The sequence below is a fragment of the Capricornis sumatraensis genome, chromosome 2, assembly GCF_032405125.1.
Source record: "Capricornis sumatraensis isolate serow.1 chromosome 2, serow.2, whole genome shotgun sequence".
In the NCBI taxonomy this organism is placed as follows: Eukaryota; Metazoa; Chordata; class Mammalia; order Artiodactyla; family Bovidae; genus Capricornis; species Capricornis sumatraensis.
Window position 1 is genome coordinate 122,741,434 of NC_091070.1, and position 16,100 is coordinate 122,757,533.

At 43.8% G+C, this 16,100-nt stretch overlaps 2 protein-coding genes and 1 long non-coding RNA gene across 5 annotated transcripts; 2 read left to right on the forward strand and 1 right to left on the reverse strand.

Moving 5' to 3' along the window:
• Positions 1-2,615: 2,615 nt before the first annotated feature.
• RBM8A (RNA binding motif protein 8A) lies at positions 2,616-6,275 on the forward strand. Of its 2 annotated transcripts, none has more exons than XM_068964549.1 (6): positions 2,616-2,735; positions 3,022-3,081; positions 3,207-3,284; positions 3,471-3,607; positions 3,880-4,016; positions 4,129-6,275. In XM_068964549.1, exons 1-6 carry the CDS (start codon positions 2,669-2,671, stop codon positions 4,172-4,174), a joined length of 525 nt encoding a protein of 174 aa, XP_068820650.1. In that variant the 5' UTR covers positions 2,616-2,668; the 3' UTR covers positions 4,175-6,275. The 2 variants fall into 2 exon arrangements, with proteins under 2 accessions (XP_068820650.1, XP_068820651.1); XM_068964550.1 differs by having other exon boundaries at positions 3,210-3,284.
• A 999-nt stretch (positions 6,276-7,274) lies between these two features.
• LOC138071315 (uncharacterized) lies at positions 7,275-9,795 on the reverse strand. The gene is made up of 4 exons (XR_011144191.1): positions 9,730-9,795; positions 8,665-8,885; positions 8,329-8,434; positions 7,275-7,314 (listed from the first exon to the last, which is right to left on the reverse strand). It is a non-coding gene; the product is annotated as an uncharacterized lncRNA (long non-coding RNA).
• An 84-nt stretch (positions 9,796-9,879) lies between these two features.
• Positions 9,880-15,413, forward strand: PEX11B (peroxisomal biogenesis factor 11 beta). 2 transcript variants are annotated; one of them, XM_068965578.1, is made up of 4 exons: positions 9,880-9,966; positions 10,772-10,887; positions 11,270-11,471; positions 14,252-15,413. In XM_068965578.1, the coding sequence occupies exons 1-4, from the start codon at positions 9,911-9,913 to the stop codon at positions 14,652-14,654; spliced, it is 777 nt and encodes a 258-aa protein (XP_068821679.1). In that variant the 5' UTR covers positions 9,880-9,910; the 3' UTR covers positions 14,655-15,413. The 2 variants fall into 2 exon arrangements, with proteins under 2 accessions (XP_068821679.1, XP_068821680.1); XM_068965579.1 differs by lacking the exon at positions 9,880-9,966 and adding an exon at positions 10,148-10,161.
• Positions 15,414-16,100: the final 687 nt, after the last annotated feature.

Sequence of the window (16,100 nt, forward strand, 5' to 3'; positions counted from 1 at the left end):
TCCCAAAGTTTTATATGTGAACCCTTGGCATTATCTGACAAGATTTTAGGTGGTAGATGGCCAAACATTTTTCATTTTTACTAGTTATGCTTTTATCTGAATTTGTAATAGAAAAATATGGTCTCCACTGATAGCAGTGATATTTAAACAGTATAAATTTGTTTGGGGCTTCCCTGATAGCTCAATGGTAAAGAATCCTACCTGCAATGTGGAAGACCCAGGTTCAATTCCTGGGTTGGGAAGATCCCCTGGAAGAGGGCATGGCAACCCACTCCAGTACTCTTGCCTGGAGAATTCCATGGACAGAGGAGCCTGGCATGCTACAGTCCATGGGGTTGCAAAGAGGTGGACATGGCTGAGCAACTAAGCACAGCAGAGCACATAAATTTAAAATGCCAGTCTATTTAAGGAAAAAAGTCAAAAATAGTATGAGGGCTACTTGCAAATGTTAAAAATTATGAATACTAAAATATTGAATTAAAAAATTTCTTGCCTATAGGGTAAGTTCCAAATTTTTAGCATGACATACAGTTTGACCCTAAACTATATTTCCAACTTTGTTTCCTAATTAGACAGCATCAGGCATAAAAAATTTCTTGCCCTCCTGATATTCATTGGATATGTATTTAGCAATTGTCTGCTATGGATCAGGCACTGGTCTGAATTTTGAGGATATAGTTGTAAATAAGAATCTCTGCCAATGTGAAAGACAGTAAACAAACTAGAAAGTAAACAAAGTAATTCAAGATTTGATTTTAAGTTCTGTGAAGGAAATAAGAGTGAAGGATAGAATAGAGAAGACTCCTTTGAGTGACAGCAGGATTTCAGGGAGACCTACAGGATGGGGTTGAACCAGCCATGTGAAAAGCTGGAGGAAGCTCATCAGGGACAGAAAGTTACAAAATGTCCAGAGATGAGAAAGTGTACAACACAATTGAGTATAGGGAGTAAACACAGTTGAGAAAAGTATAGTAAAGTAATAGGTGAGAGGGAAGAATGGTCTCCAGAATGAAACAGTCTGGAGACATAGGCAGATCAGGCTGTGAGTCGGAATTTTATTCTAAGTGCAAAAATAAGTAAGGGGGATTTCAGTAGAGATGTGACTTTTTTTTTTAAAGATCATACTATGTACTGTAGAGAATGGATTAATGTATCTTAGTTTCAATACAACTGTTTTGCCTGGAAAGCAAAACAGCCTTATAAGCACAGTTTAAATGGAAGCCCTCCCTTAAATGCACTCTCCTTAATTCCAGTCCTATTAGAAACTTGTATTGCTGTAGTACCTTGTAATAGCAATGATCACTTTCATATTATTATAAAGTGATTGTTGATGCTGTACTTCCCCTTGTATTGCTAGCACCTCTAATATTAGACACACATATAGGCATTCACAACTGATTTAAAAATTAATAAATGACTACTTATCCACTACTGTTTTTTAAGGCCTATGTCGGATTCCAGAATGTGGGGGCAATATTCTTTTTCCTCAACTCCTGGGTTTTTAAACGTGAAATATCTGTACTATCCTCAAAGAAGCTAAAGCCTCTGTTTTATTTAAAATCACGACTTTTTCTTTTTAATTCCCAGAAGCGATGGGTAGAATTTAAGAGACTATTTTTAATTTGGGGGGCGGGTGCGTGACCCCGGGTTTGCAGGATTTTAGTTCCCCCACCATAAACTGAACGGGGGCCCCGAAGTAAAAATGCGGAGCCGCCAGGGAATTTCCTGAGACATTATTAAATAAAAAAAGAAAAGTTGATACGTGTTTCATCAATAGTATTTCACGGGAAACCAGGTCGGCTGATTTTCTTGAGAGAAAGCCGATGCTGGGAGGGATTGGGGGCAGGAGGAGAAGGGGAAGAGAGGATGAGATGGCTGGATGGCATCACGGACTCGATGGACGTGAGTCTGAGTTAACTCCGGGAGTTGGTAATGGACCCGGAGGCCTGGCGTGCTGCGATTCATGGGGTCGCAAAGAGTCGGACACGACTGAGCGACTGAACTGAACTGAACTGAACAGTACGTTCCAGACGCAGCTTTTTGAGGTAGCATTGCTGACTTAACTTTTTTTTTTAATGCTTCCATCAGCTCCTCCGTACAGTATAGGCCTGCAAGTTTTTAGAGAAAAAACTTTCTTCAGCTTCCAGTTCCTGGTATGGAAAGAAAAGAGACGAAAAGCAACCCGCTAATAAAAATTCGGCTGGGCTTCACAAGGAAATGGCAACCCCTTCCAGTATTCTTGCCTGGAGAACTCCATGGACAGAGGAGCCTGGCGGGCTACAGCCCATGGGATCGCAAAGAACTGACACGACTTAGCGACTAACACTTTCACTTTTCACGTCAGTAGTTACTTTTCGTTGCTTAGTGTTAGGCGCTCAGTCATGTCCGAAGCTCTGGTTAAGAGGAACTCACTAGCCCCACCCACCCCCTACCTCGCCGCACACGGGTGCCGCGGTCTGCTCTTGACCCGCTCAAGATGGCTACAGTAACACTTCCGTTATCTTCCCTAACTAGGCCCGCCTCCATTGCGTATTTTTACCGCGCAGAGGGCGGGACCTAGTGTTAGTTTTTGATTGGTCAACTTGATTGATGACCTTTTCCCTCCGCGACAGTTTCCCGAGGAGCCAAGTGCCTGAGCGGCACGGACGAGAATTGGAGGGAAGGAAAGATGGCGGACGTACTTGATCTTCATGAGGCTGGGGGCGAGGATTTCGCCATGGATGAGGATGGGGACGGTGAGGACAGTGGAGGCGGCTGCGGGAAGCGGGGAAGGTGCGAGAGAAGGACGTTTTAGGAAAATATAATCTTTCTCCCCAGTAGGGAGGATACGAGCCAGGGACGAGCCAGGGAACCGGGTTCTGTTGGTTGGAGACTCCGCCCCCTTTGGGAGGAAGAGGGGCGGGCCGGGAAGGGACAGCCTGGAGGTGGTGGGGTTTGCTTTCAGATAATGTCTTGCAGAGAGAATATTGTTGTAAACAACTGTTACCTTTCTCACTTATTCTTTTTCTTCTGGGGCTCCAGAGAGCATCCACAAACTGAAGGAAAAAGCGAAGAAACGGAAGGGCCGTGGCTTTGGCTCCGGTGAGTGTTTGTGGGTGGAATGGGGTCGAATGGAGAGAGCTACGAGTTTTGGAATCCCCATTCAGACCTACGGTGAACAGTAGGAGAAGGGGGATTTCCGGTGATCTGCTGTGTGTTTCTAATAGAAGAGGGTTCTCGAGCGCGGATGCGTGAGGATTATGACAGCGTGGAGCAGGATGGTGATGAACCCGGACCACAACGCTGTAAGTAAATGGAACCTGTAGGGATCTGTCTGTACAGAGTTAGGGACGAATGAAGTAAAACCCAGTAGGAATGGAGTCAGAGGTCGCTTAACCAATCTCTGTGGAGCCTGCACACACACTACTTATGTGATCTTGCTTAAGTGTTTGTTGTGCTCAAACAGCTTTCCTCTGTTCCCCTACCTACAGCTGTTGAAGGTTGGATTCTCTTTGTCACTGGAGTCCATGAGGAAGCCACGGAAGAAGACATCCATGATAAATTTGCAGAGTATGGAGAAATAAAAAATATCCACCTCAATCTGGACAGACGTACAGGATATCTAAAGGTATCCTGAGCCATACTCCATTGCTTCTCTTCATCCATAACCCTTAGACAGCATTGGTAGTTCTCCCACGTTGGCTGTGGTTGGCCAAGAGTTGAAATAAAATGAGATTGGGAATTGATTGTTAGACATAGCAAAGAGGCAGAAACAGACAGACAAGTTGTATGTATAATAGGGATGTGACGTGCATTTGTTGTTTAAGGTTGATAGGTTTTTCTAGTTGAGTAGAAAAGAGCTTGATGGAGTTTTGATGATCTGTTTTTTTCTTGTTCTAGGGGTATACTCTAGTTGAGTATGAAACATACAAGGAGGCCCAGGCTGCTATGGAGGGACTCAATGGCCAGGATTTGATGGGACAGCCAATCAGCGTGGACTGGTGTTTTGTTCGGGGTCCACCCAAGGGCAAGAGGAGGTAAAGTGCAGAGGGCAAAACATTATCTTAGTGGAAGGAATATGAGCAAAGCAGAATAAGGACATAGTATTATGTTCCTCTCATGGACCCTGCCCCTTTTCCTTCTTTCTAGAGGTGGTCGGAGACGCAGCAGGAGTCCAGACCGGAGACGTCGCTGACCCATCCTCTGTTGTTCAGGTGTTCTCTCCAGAGATTCCATTTGACCATGCAACCTTGGAGAAATACAGCTGGGGTGGAACTCACTGTGTTTATATTTAATCTCTTACACTGTTTAGTGTTTCTTTTGAATTATGAATAAATGTACAATTTTTGTTTTCTAATTACTTTCCTTTTCTAATATTGCAAGCTCTGGAGTACTATTTACAGTGAGGCAGTATGGGTCACTGTGAAGATATTTCTCCCAGGGACTGAATTCTGTGTGAGTTTCTACGTTAGATACAGTCTCCAGTGTCAGGGTCAAGTAGAGACACTGCTCAGTATTTCTTTTTCTTTGAAGCTAAGAGAGCAAGGGTAGAAGTAAGATGTTCTCATGACAGTAAGGAATAATCATTCATTCTGTTCCTATATATGCTGTCCTGAGCAAGTGGTATCATAGAGATGTCTCTTTTTTCTCTCCTGCCTTTCTTGTTGCTACATTTGTTTGTACTTCCATCTGTCTAAGAGCTTGAATCTCCTGTTGGGGCACTCTTCCAGAACCTCCTTACCTGGAGGAGTCTATACTATGTTCTTGATGCCGTCTTTGGCACCCAAAGGTGAAGGCCCCATAGAAGAGAGGATCCAGAGGAGCATTGAGGAGGCCAAAGAGGAAAAGGATGTGGCTGAAGCTAGGAGGCACTTCAGTTAGCATGGTGGGAGAGAACCAGTACCAAAGACCCAGAAGGGTAATAAGGTGTCCAGCAGAAGATGAAGGTCAGCAGGACAAGTAGGGCCAGTAGTAGGGCCCGATGACGAACATGGGAGTGATTGTTTAAGGAGCGGCAGACGGCAAATTCACCTGCAGGGGCTGGGAATTTAGAAAATACACTCGAATTCAGAACCACTTAGCTTCTAAATTGATAGGCAGAAATTGTGAGATAGAGCTCTTCCCTCTATAAGAGAATGCTGCAAGCCCTCCTCCCCTTCCCAGCCTGGGACTATATGCTCCCTTCCCATCAGAGATTATGACAGACAAGCTGGAAAAAAGGTTTCAATTGAGGTGCTGTGGTACATGAAGCTACAAAGTCTGTTTGAAGTGTTGGTGTCCAAGAGCAAAGGAAAATACTGATCTCCCTTCTCCTTAATTCTTGCCTAGCTAACTCAACTTCAGAGAATGATGGCTAGTGGCTGGTTAGAACTGAAAGCATTCAATGAAGTTAGTGTGGCTTTAGCTGCTAGAGATACAGTTTGTTGTTAGTCGCTAAGTTGCATTGGATTCTTTTGTGACCCCACAGGCTAAAACCCACCAGGCTCCTCTGTCCATGGGATTTCCCAGTCAAGAATACTGGAATGGGCTGCCATTTCCTTTTCCAGGCGATCTTCCCAACCCAGGGATTGAACTTGAGTGTTCTGCAGTGCAGGCAGATTATTTACCACTAAGCCACTGGGCAAGCTCCTTGGTTTGATAGATAGCTATCATATTAATGAGGCTAGACAATAGTTTTAGGGTATGGGTTAGGGCCTGGGGGTTGGAGTCTCACCGTGGTTCCCCTTCCTTGTCTGAGGAGTGGACACACTGCAGACAATGCGGCTATAGCAGATGGTCATTGCAGTCAGTGGCAGCAGGAAGCAGCAGCAGAAGGTGAAGAGGTTATAGATGATCTCTTGCCATAGAGACTTGGACAGTGTGGAACAGGAACAGCTAGATTGGAGTCGAGGACTATTAGAACTGGTCTCCCTTCTCCCCTGCCAAGCTACCTACCAATTTAACACTATCTCCTCCCAATTAATTCATTCTTTTTTGTGTGTGTGATTGTTAAGAAATTTGGGAGCTAATACAGTGCATAATCTCAATCCATTCTTAATTCCCTTCAGTGCTGAGTAATGGTACATCTGTGGTGTCATATTTAAAAGGTTAGAAATGTATCTTGAAAATCCCTATTTTCCTCTTAGGCTATGCTTATTAAATCCAGGACTTAAAAGAATCCTGTCTTTTGAGTACTATCTACCATTTTATAAGAGGATATCTCTACCACCTCACCAACATTTTTTTTCCCTCACCGTTTTTAGCTGAAATTATTTTCCTGATGTGTCTGTGATTAATTCTGTGGGAAAAATAAATCTTGTATAAAATGGGAGGTGCTAGAGTTGCAGGCTATTTTGCAGTCACTCTCTAAAGTGACTTTAGTAATAGTCCTATGTACAATAATTATAATGGTAAAATAACATTAATAAAATTTAACGTTTTCCAAATGCTGTTGGCTGCCCCTCCTTTTTTTGGTAAACTAGTTTTTGGTTTGAATCAGTAAAGAGCATTTTTCAATTGAGAGCTTCAGGGTTTGTACCTTAGTTCAGGTAAGGTAGATTGAGTCAGTATTAGTTTGATAAAAGGCAAACTTAGTAGGTATCAAATTCCTAGATATGAGGCCTTTCAGAAAGGGATTTCAGCTGGCATGAGAGACTTTTAGGAAAAGTGAATAGTATTAGTCGGAGACATGATTTTATGAACTGCTTGGAGTTATGACCAGGCTATTCTACTTGGGGAGTGGTCTTTCCTTTACCCCTATCTTGAGTCCATATATTCCTGGATGGGTTTTTGTTTTTTTTTTCTTTTGGTGGTGGGGCTTGGTAGGGGGCAGGGAGAGTGGTGTGGTGAGGGTGGTGTGTGTGCATGGCTTGGTACTATGCCTAGAAAACATCTGACTTGTGAGAAGAAGGTTTAAAAACAGGCAAGGTTCGGGGACTTATATTTTAGTCCAGCCTCTTGACTATTTTATACGCATTTTATATTTTACTACCTACTATAGAAACCTTTACTTCTGATACTTGGAAATGAGTCTATGAAAATAATTTCTACCTACACCAATATTCCCTTGACCATGCTAACAATTTTTAATTGACATTTTAAATGCAACATACGGGCACTGCAGAATTTATACAAGAGGTTGACAATTTTTTTTTAAGAGGTTGATAATTTGGAACCCAAAATAACACCTTTTGCACCTGAATCATGTTACCATCAGTTTGCAATTGAAGCAAATAGAAATTGCATTGTTGGACTGTCAGGCTCCAAGGAAGGATGAAATTCACCTATTCCATAATCTTGTGGTCTATGCATTTCAAGTGATTTAGCCAAAGTTATCCAGTTAGTTAGTGGTAGAGCCTAGACTCAGAAAAAACAGAGCAAATTAATACAAACAACAAAAACAGTCCTAATTCCCAGTCCACTTCTAAAATTAATTTCATATAAACCTAATTAATTTCTTTTGCACTGAGGCAACAGGCAAAGGGGTCCTGTTTACAACATACTGTTGGAAGCAGTATTTTTTGTCTTAGAACTGCAGTCATACTAACTTTTGGTAGTTACATTTCTAATATTTGAGGATTTAAGAATCCAATCTTAAATGTGACTACAGTGCATTATTCCAGAGACTGAAATGTTAACCCCTCTCCCTGACATAATCCCAATCATAGGCTCAGAGATGCTGCTTTACTCCCTTTCCCCAGATGGTGTTAGTGGTTTTGTTTTGAAGGAATTGCTCCATATTTAGCTTTTTTTTTCTTCTTCTAGATTTATAGTTTGTTTTCAATACTGAGATTTGATTAATTGGTACTCAAGTTCAGATGCACCTTTTTGTTTCAGTTTTGACACAATAAAGCTAGAGTAAAAAATACAAATCTGATTATGTTACCCTCTGCCTTTTACTTTAGTGTTTCCCCACTGCCCTTAGGATAAAGTACAAGCTTAATATTTGTGAAGTTGGTTCTTCCTTCCCCTCCAGGCTCATTACTTGCCATTTTCTAGCCCTCAACTTTAACTGCGATTACTTTTGAGATTTTCTACCCTCCACCTTCTCCAGCATTCCTCCTGCTTTGTCCTAACACCTATCTTTCAAGAATGAAATTTTGATATCTCTGGGAAGTCAGGAAGCTTTCCCTGAATGACCAAAAGTGGGTCAGACACCCCTCATTGTTCCTTAGCTCCTTATGCTTAGCTTTAGCATAACACTTAACTGGACATTATATTGTAATTGCCTACTTATTTGACTCTGCACTCCTCTATAAATTTCTTGAAGGCAGAACTTTGTTGCTCTATCCTTAATAGAGCATTTAATGCACTTGGGGGAACTGCATTATTTTTTTTTAATTGATGAATGAAGGTATCACGAAGTTTTACCCAAAGTCCCGGATTTCACTCTTTTTTTTTTTAGTTTTCTTGTCACTGTCTTCTTAATGTCTTCCCTTGGAGGAAACTCCATGCTCTGAAGCTTTCCTGCAATAATCTGAAGAAGGTTGGGACTACGATGATGCAAAGAGGTGGAAGCCAAGTGTAGTAAAAACAGACTCAATAGAAATACAAATTAACATGCAATGATCTTAACTTGCAAAAGAGCAGAGGCTCCCACCCTGAGGATTAATGTCGACTATGGCCAAGCACACCCCTTGAATCCGAAGGTTCATGTTATGTACTCAAATTCTTGTCCAGTCTAACCCTGAGTCCCAAGTCACTCACCTGGGGCAAGGTGAGCAGGAAGCTGAGTCCCCAGGCTGTCCCAAGAAGTTTCCTTCCAGCTGAGCGCAGTCCAAATGGGTGGAGTACGGCTGCTTGGTGGTCGAGCCCAATAATTACAGGCAGGAAAGCTGCGGCCTACATGGCTACTAGTTTCAGGAACGTGAGTGTACGACATGCAAAGTCCTCGGCCAGCCATTGAACAGTGATATTCCAGGTCGCATCTAGGGGCATAACCACAAAAGTGACCAGTAAGTCGGCAACTGCTAAATGGGCGAACAGTCGTCGTACCGGAGAGGGACGGAGCTGGCTGGGTTGCGGCCGTGTCCCTGACCACACCACGGCCAGGTTCCCTCCAGCCGAAGAAACAAACAGCACGACAGTCACTCCCACTCGCACCTTGGCGGCAACTGAGAAGGTGGGCAGCTCTGCGCCCTCCATCTCTACTCCTGATCCTACCCAGACCTCCTCCCCCGCCGCTGATGACCCCCAAGGGGTGACGTTGCCTGCAGAAATGGTGACCTGGAAAGAAAAGGGGCGGGGCGATGAAGTGTGGGTCTGAAGAGGTGAGCTACGTCCAGTTTCTTCTCCCTCCTCAGGATCTGAGATGGTTATTTTGCGAATTTCGTCCACTAAAGCCTCCATTTCTGGGGACTCCGTCTGTAATCTGGAGGTCACCTGTCCAACTGTCAGTGGCTTGTAGGGACTAGGAATCTGGTGCTGGCTTCTACTTCTGCAGACTCCTTTAGCCCCCTGGAGCCCTGAATTTGATAGAAGCGTGAGAGTGAGTGTGTGTGTGTGCTGCGAGTGTTCCGCTGTAAGCACCCCTGGGTCAGGGGCAACCCCATCCTAGTGGTCCTGGAGAGAGCACTGCGGCGCCTTCTCGCTCCGCCCCGACTCCTGCAAGCCTCGCCCTTGGTCCAGAATATTTAAAGAAGACTGTGCCTCCGGAGGCTTGCTCATGAAATAGAGATCTTGTGATTAGAGAACGAGACGACGGAGACCACGCACGCATACACACACCCCTCCACCTCCCCCAATCCCCCCTGCCAAACACACAAACCATACAGATGTAGGCCCAGAGACAAGTGCTTCTCGTTCTGAAATTCCGTTTCAGGGGCCGGCTCCACTCGCTTTAGTTTCTGATGATGTTTGTCCCTCGTGCGGCACCGTTGGGTCGTTCGGGAGGCGTGACTAGGGGCGGGAAGCGAGGCGGGAGCGGAGCTGCAAAACGGGTGCCGCCGCTGTCATGGACGCCTGGGTCCGCTTCAGCGCCCAGAGCCAGGCCCGGGAGCGACTGTGTAGGTGCGGCCCGAATTGGAAAGGGGGACGGGCGGGCGGGCAGAGGAAGAGCCTCGTGAGGCGAGGTCAGTTCACACTACGGGGGTCAAAAAGGGTCAACTCGGGCTACGGGGGCCCGGACGGACCGCCAGGGGCTGATTTGAGCCGGCCGCGAGGCCTTGATTCGTTCCCGCTCGTGAGAAAGATGGGGAAACTGAGGCACGAGTGGGCCAGCGGGCAGGCGGCTCAGGGTTGTGTGTTCACATAAGACCAATGCTTTCCTCCCTGGGCGACGGTGGGACAAGGAGCGTTCTCCCCGTGACAGATAGAGATCTGGACTGTGTCCTCAGAGCTAAGGAGGCACTCCTGAGTTCCTGTTATCCCCTTTACCCTCCGCCATCCACCTCCGCCCTGCCTTCTAGTCTTCATGCATCTCAAGGGCCTTGAAGATCTCTTAGTTCACCTATTTTGAAGACTAACCTGTCCTTCAGCCGTCTCTCGGCCCTTCACAGAACATTACACACTCACACTGAGGTGCTTGTGGTCTTGAGATGGTCTTCCTGCCTTCTTCACTCCCCTCATCAGGCTGCATCATTGTTAAATCTCATTTCCTCAATTCGAAGTAGTGTTCCCCAGCCCCTACTAGGCTCCGTTTTATCCTCAATGCCTTTCTCTTCCCTTGGCCTGGGGGAGAAACTAAGATATAGGCCTGAAGAGGAGGAAAGGGAACGGTCTCAAACTGGGAAGGGGGTGATCCATGGTTGCCTTCTGGAGGACATTTTTGAGGGGGAGATGAAGGAGGTCTCTACCTTACCTCTCTCTCCTCCAGGGCTGCCCAATATGCTTGCTCCCTTCTTGGCCATGCACTGCAGAAACATGGGGCCAGTCCTGAGTTACAGAAACAGATTCGACAACTGGAAGGTCATCTGAGCCTAGGAAGAAAGCGTAAGTAACTAGGCCTTTCCTTTTATTACTCCAATACTTCTTCCATCCCCAGCCATTATTCCTTAGTCCCTCCTTCCTATTTTTGACCAGTGCCAATGCATCGTGGTTTGCCTCTGTACTTATCCTGTGCAGGCCTCCCAGCTGAGATAAGACAGCAGGGATAAGGTCAGTGAGGGATTGGAGAGAATGAGGCAGATTTGAGAAAGCTAAACTGGGACACAAATTAATAAAAAATTTGAACTAAAAAAGATTGAACTTTCTGCTGTTTTTTAAAAAGTTGTTTATTATTGTTTCTATCACTTGCCTGACTTTCATTCTCTTGCTTTCTCTCTTTCTCTGTATCTTGTTCTCTGTCTTCCTTTCCGTTGCTAATCTCCACAAGTTCTACGCCTTGGTAACTCAGCAGATGCCCTTGAGTCAGCCAAACGAGCTGTGCACCTATCAGATGTTGTCCTGAGATTCTGCATCACTGTTAGTCATCTCAATAGAGCCTTGTACTTCGCCTGTGACAATGTCCTGTGGGCTGGGAAGTCTGGACTCGCTCCCCGTGTGGATCAGGAGAAGTGGGCCCAGCGTTCTTTCAGGTTTGATATTCTTTTATCCTACAAGGTCTATCTATTCTTCATACTGCCTACCTTGCCTTTCATGAGAGAACAATCTTTTAAGGTCTTCCCAGAATATACACATCTGAATCACTTGGCTTCGAATCTTCATTTAGATCTTAAACCATCAGAGAATAATGAATGGGGGCAGATGGAAGAGGGATGCTCTTTCATGGTGAATGACTAAGATTGGACAAGACTAGATATTAATTATATTGCTTTAATTCTTCTTCTGTCTATACCACAGATTTATGCCCCTCATTGTCTACACATTCATTCATTCTAAAAATACTTAGTAGCTGCTTACTGTGAGCCAGGGAATAAAGCAAAGAGCTAAGTAGATATGGTTCCTGCTCTCATGAAGCTTCTAGTTTAGTAGGGGAGTCTGATATTAAAACAAATAATCACCAAACCGAATATTTGTGGGAAAGTATAGGATGTTAGTCCCTGGAGAAGGGCATGGCAACCCACTCCAGTATTCTTGCCTGGAGGATGCCATGGACAGAGGAGCCTGGCGAGATACAGTCCATAGGGTCAGAGTCGGACACAACTGAAGCGACTTAGCACATACGTAGGATGTTAGAGCTTTATAACAGGGGGAGCTAATCTAGATATAAAGGTCAGGGAAAAGAGAACCCTTTGAGAAAATGAACTTTTATTTCAGACCTGAAGTCTGAGTAGAAGTTATACAAAGCAAGCAGTATAAAGAAGAAACAGAAAATCACTTATTCTAAGGCTTTGAGGCAAGAAAGACTTCTTGGAATTAGATCGGTGGAAAGAAAGCCAGTGTGGTTGACAGTATTGAGGAAGGGCATAAGTTCAAACTGGAGAGGTAGACCAGGGCCAGATCATTCATGCAAGGTTGTCTAGGTAATGGTAGGATTTTTTTCATTTAGTTTTGTCTAAATTTTATCCTAAGTCCAGTGGTTCTGAGCAGGGATGTGACATGATTCAAACTGCATTTAGAAAATCTGTCTTTCTGTACTGTGGAAAATGGATTGCAGCAGAACTAAAGAGAAGATTCTTTAATGTGACCATAAAATGATGTTGGTTTGGATTAAAGAGCAGGCTGGTAGTGAAGGTGGAAAGGAATATGATTTGAGAATAAAATTTTCTGTCTATATATCACCTATATTTGTTTTTTGCTTCCCTATGATTCACTTTGTTATTTTACATTATATTGCTTCTTTCCATATCAGCTTATGTCCTGCTTTTCATCTTTCTCAGTGATTTACAATTATAACAAGGCTTATGGTATATGAGGGATGGGGGCAGAGGCATGGATAGAATGGTATGAAAAAGCAACTCTCTAGAAGAGTTTCTATGCCGTGTCTACTCTTTCATTCCATAAATATTTCTTTAGCTCTTACTATGTGCTAGGCATAAATCTAGACACAAAGATGCAGTGGTAAAGACAAACAAGATCCTTGCTCCTATGGAGCTTACATTGTAATGGGAAGGGACAAAGACACAGTAAATAAGAAAAACATCAGAGAGTGGTAAATGCTGTGCAGGAAATTAAAGTAGGGTCAAGTGATAAGATGGTAAATGGCTTGCTACTTTAGAATGGGCGGTCAGAGAAGACCTTCCTGAAGGGGTGACATTTAAGCTCAGACATGAAGTGCAAGGAAGAGCCAGCCATGTGAAGGTTTTGGAGGGAGAATATTCCAGATCGAGGGACTAGGTAATGTAAAGGTCCTACAGCAGGAATCAGCTGAATGGGATCAAAATATAAAAAGAAACCAGTGTGGTTGGAGCCTAGTGGTTGAGGGAAAGAATGGTACAAGATAGAGTTAGAGAGGCAGAGTCACTTGTTGAGTTCTGTAGTATTTTATTCTAAATGTGATAGGAAGGAAACCATCGAGAGTTTTAAGAAGGGGTATAATGTGATTTACATTTATGTCAGCTGCTGTATGAAATTAGATTGTTAGGTGTGGTGGGCAAGAGTGACCATGGGGAAACCAGTTAAAAGACTAAAGTAGTAGTTCAAGCAAGAGATGATGGTTGGTTAGACTAGTGGTCCCCAATCTTTTTGGCACCAGGAATCAGTTTTGTGGAAAATTTTTCCACAGACCAAGGGGGTGCAAGCAATAGAGAGAGGCTGTAAATACAGATGAAGCTTCGCTGGCTTACCTGCCACTCACCTCCTGCTGTACTGCCTGGTTCCAGGGATTGGGGACCCCTGGCTTAGACTATGGTCTAAGTATAATAGATAGATGTGATTGGATTCAGGGTCTATATTAGAGGTAGGACAGTTATACTGAATACAGACCACTATTTTCAGAATGGATTAGAAAAATTTTTTTGATGTAGACTGTTCTTAAGGAATTTATAATTAAAACATTTGGCAAGCTTGGCTTTTTTTCTCCCTTTTAACAAAAGGATTGGATTTAAATTATGTGTGTGAATCTTTGAAACAACTGAAGCTGTTCTTTTAAAAAAAAATAAAAAAGTTGCATTATTGTAGTTCAGGTTGAATGCATGTGTGCTAATGGGTTGCCAAGTGGAAAAGTGAAATTTGAGGTTAATCTTGAACTATTTCATGATCTTCATTACTTTTAAACCAGGATCTTAAGGTACACATACATAAACACATTAGTTACAGAAAGGTGGAAGGACATTTCTAATGGTAATAACATTTACTTCTGATATTCTAATGTATAATCTATTTGCACTATGAGGGAAAAAAGTTTAAGTGTTCTGTTGGATTTGCTAGGTGGGTATATGTACCCGTCCTGACCCTTCTTCCCTGTGTATCCCAGGTACTATCTGTTTTCCCTCATCATGAATTTGAGCCGTGATGCTTATGAGATCCGCCTACTGATGGAACAAGAGTCTTCAGCTTGTAGCCGGCGACTGAAGGGTTCTGGAGGAGTCCCAGGAGGAATTGAAACTGGAGGACCTGGGGGTCCAGGGGTTCCAGGAGGAGGTCTGCCCCAGGTGGCTCTGAAGCTTCGGCTCCGGGTCCTGCTGCTGGCTCGGGTCCTTCGGGGTCATCCCCCTCTCCTGCTGGATGTAGTCAGAAATGCCTGTGATCTCTTCATCCCACTGGACAAACTAGGCCTCTGGCGCTGTGGCCCTGGGATTGTGGGGCTTTGTGGCCTTGTGTCCTCCATCTTGTCTATTCTCACCCTAATCTGCCCTTGGCTACGACTCAAGCCCTGATATGCTGGTACAGGATAAGGAGGGGACCTGAATTGGTGAGATGGAATTTTATAGATCGTCCTTGTGTCCCAGCGTCATTCTAACTCCACTCCTTGGTTAAAGTTAAAAATCCAGAGATTTGGGAATAAAAGGAAGGAGCTTTGGGGAAGATGAGATGAGAAAAGGTGAATTGTGAAATCAACTGGATGATTCAGACGTTCAGATCTGCTCCAGCTTTTGTTCTTTTCCTCCTTCATTGCACTGTCTGTGTCTCTCCTGACTCTTCTTACTGCCTCTTAAGTCTGTTTAAGATTCTGTCTCTGTATCCCTTTTGTACCTTCTCAGCCCCCTGTCATAGGAATTTTATCAGCAGAGTTACTTTTTGGTATGGGAAGGAGAAGTTATAGGCTGTAAGATTCTAATTGTCTTCTTCCTTTTCCTCACAGAAGTGACTTGTGGCAGTTATTTTTGCCTCCAGACTCCAGATCATAATTTTAAAGGCTTTGCGTCCCAGTGGGCTCTTCCCACATGCACCAGAAGTAGTTTCATGCTCCCTTTTCCTCGCTCATGTCTACCTCACTACCTTCCCTCATGATTTGGCGTTCCCCTTCTTTCTACTCACACTGCAAGTTTCTGCTTACACTTTGATTTCATGGCTTTGTTCTAGCCTTTCCATACCCCTTCTTTGCCTATCCAGAATGATGCTATGTTTAGCATCTTGTAAATATTGTATAATGATTCTGTGTAAATAGTTGAGGCCTAAGCCCATGATGGACAGCAAGCCTTCCAGGTTAGCAGATTAAAGATCAATTTGCTCATTGATATTTGGTCTGGTCCTGTGTGTTCTGGTCATCTGAGGCCCCTATTTCTATTACTTTGGTTTGGGTTTTCCATGGGATCAGCCACTGGCATCATTACCTGCAGACTTTTATTGAGTGTCTACAGTATGTAGGCCATAATACTAAGTGGTAAAGATATAAAAAGCTAAGAGGCACCATGGTCCCAACTGCAGAAGTTTATAACCTAGCTGAGGAGATGAGGGTATAATGGTAAAGTAATTATACTGGTTCCACAAAACATACCCCATACCAATTTATGGTTTATATTTCTTCCAAAAGCTATAATACCATAGGTAGCATAGGCTAAAAGTCACAAGCAGAACTAAGTGGAGTGCGTGAGTCTTGGTTTGTGGGTGGGCTGTGTCTTCACTTGTTTGAACTCTTTGAGTAGGTGGGGAAATGGTATCACTGTTATCAACTCTTTCATTTTCCATATTCCAGATTGAGATAAGTAAGGTTAGGAAGTAAAAAGAATCTATTTCCCAGTCCTATCTTCTATTCCAAACTCGGGGAAAGCATTATTGCTTCCAACAACAAAGGACAGAAAAAAAGGAATAGAAAGAAATGACAGAAAGAGTTATGTTCCCTTTGGAAACTGAGATGATGCCTCCAGGGGGCAGCACCAAGG

Coding starts and splice junctions, on each gene's coding strand:
- RBM8A (XM_068964549.1), top strand. CDS start 2,669: ATGGCGGACGTACTTGATCTTCATGAGGCTGGGGGCGAGGATTTCGCC. Junction 3,285..3,470: donor TGAACCCGGACCACAACGCT/GTAAGTAAATGG, acceptor CCCTACCTACAG/CTGTTGAAGGTTGGATTCTC. Junction 4,017..4,128: donor CCACCCAAGGGCAAGAGGAG/GTAAAGTGCAGA, acceptor CCTTCTTTCTAG/AGGTGGTCGGAGACGCAGCA.
- PEX11B (XM_068965578.1), top strand. CDS start 9,911: ATGGACGCCTGGGTCCGCTTCAGCGCCCAGAGCCAGGCCCGGGAGCGA. Junction 9,967..10,771: donor GCCCGGGAGCGACTGTGTAG/GTGCGGCCCGAA, acceptor TCTCTCCTCCAG/GGCTGCCCAATATGCTTGCT. Junction 11,472..14,251: donor TGGGCCCAGCGTTCTTTCAG/GTTTGATATTCT, acceptor TGTGTATCCCAG/GTACTATCTGTTTTCCCTCA.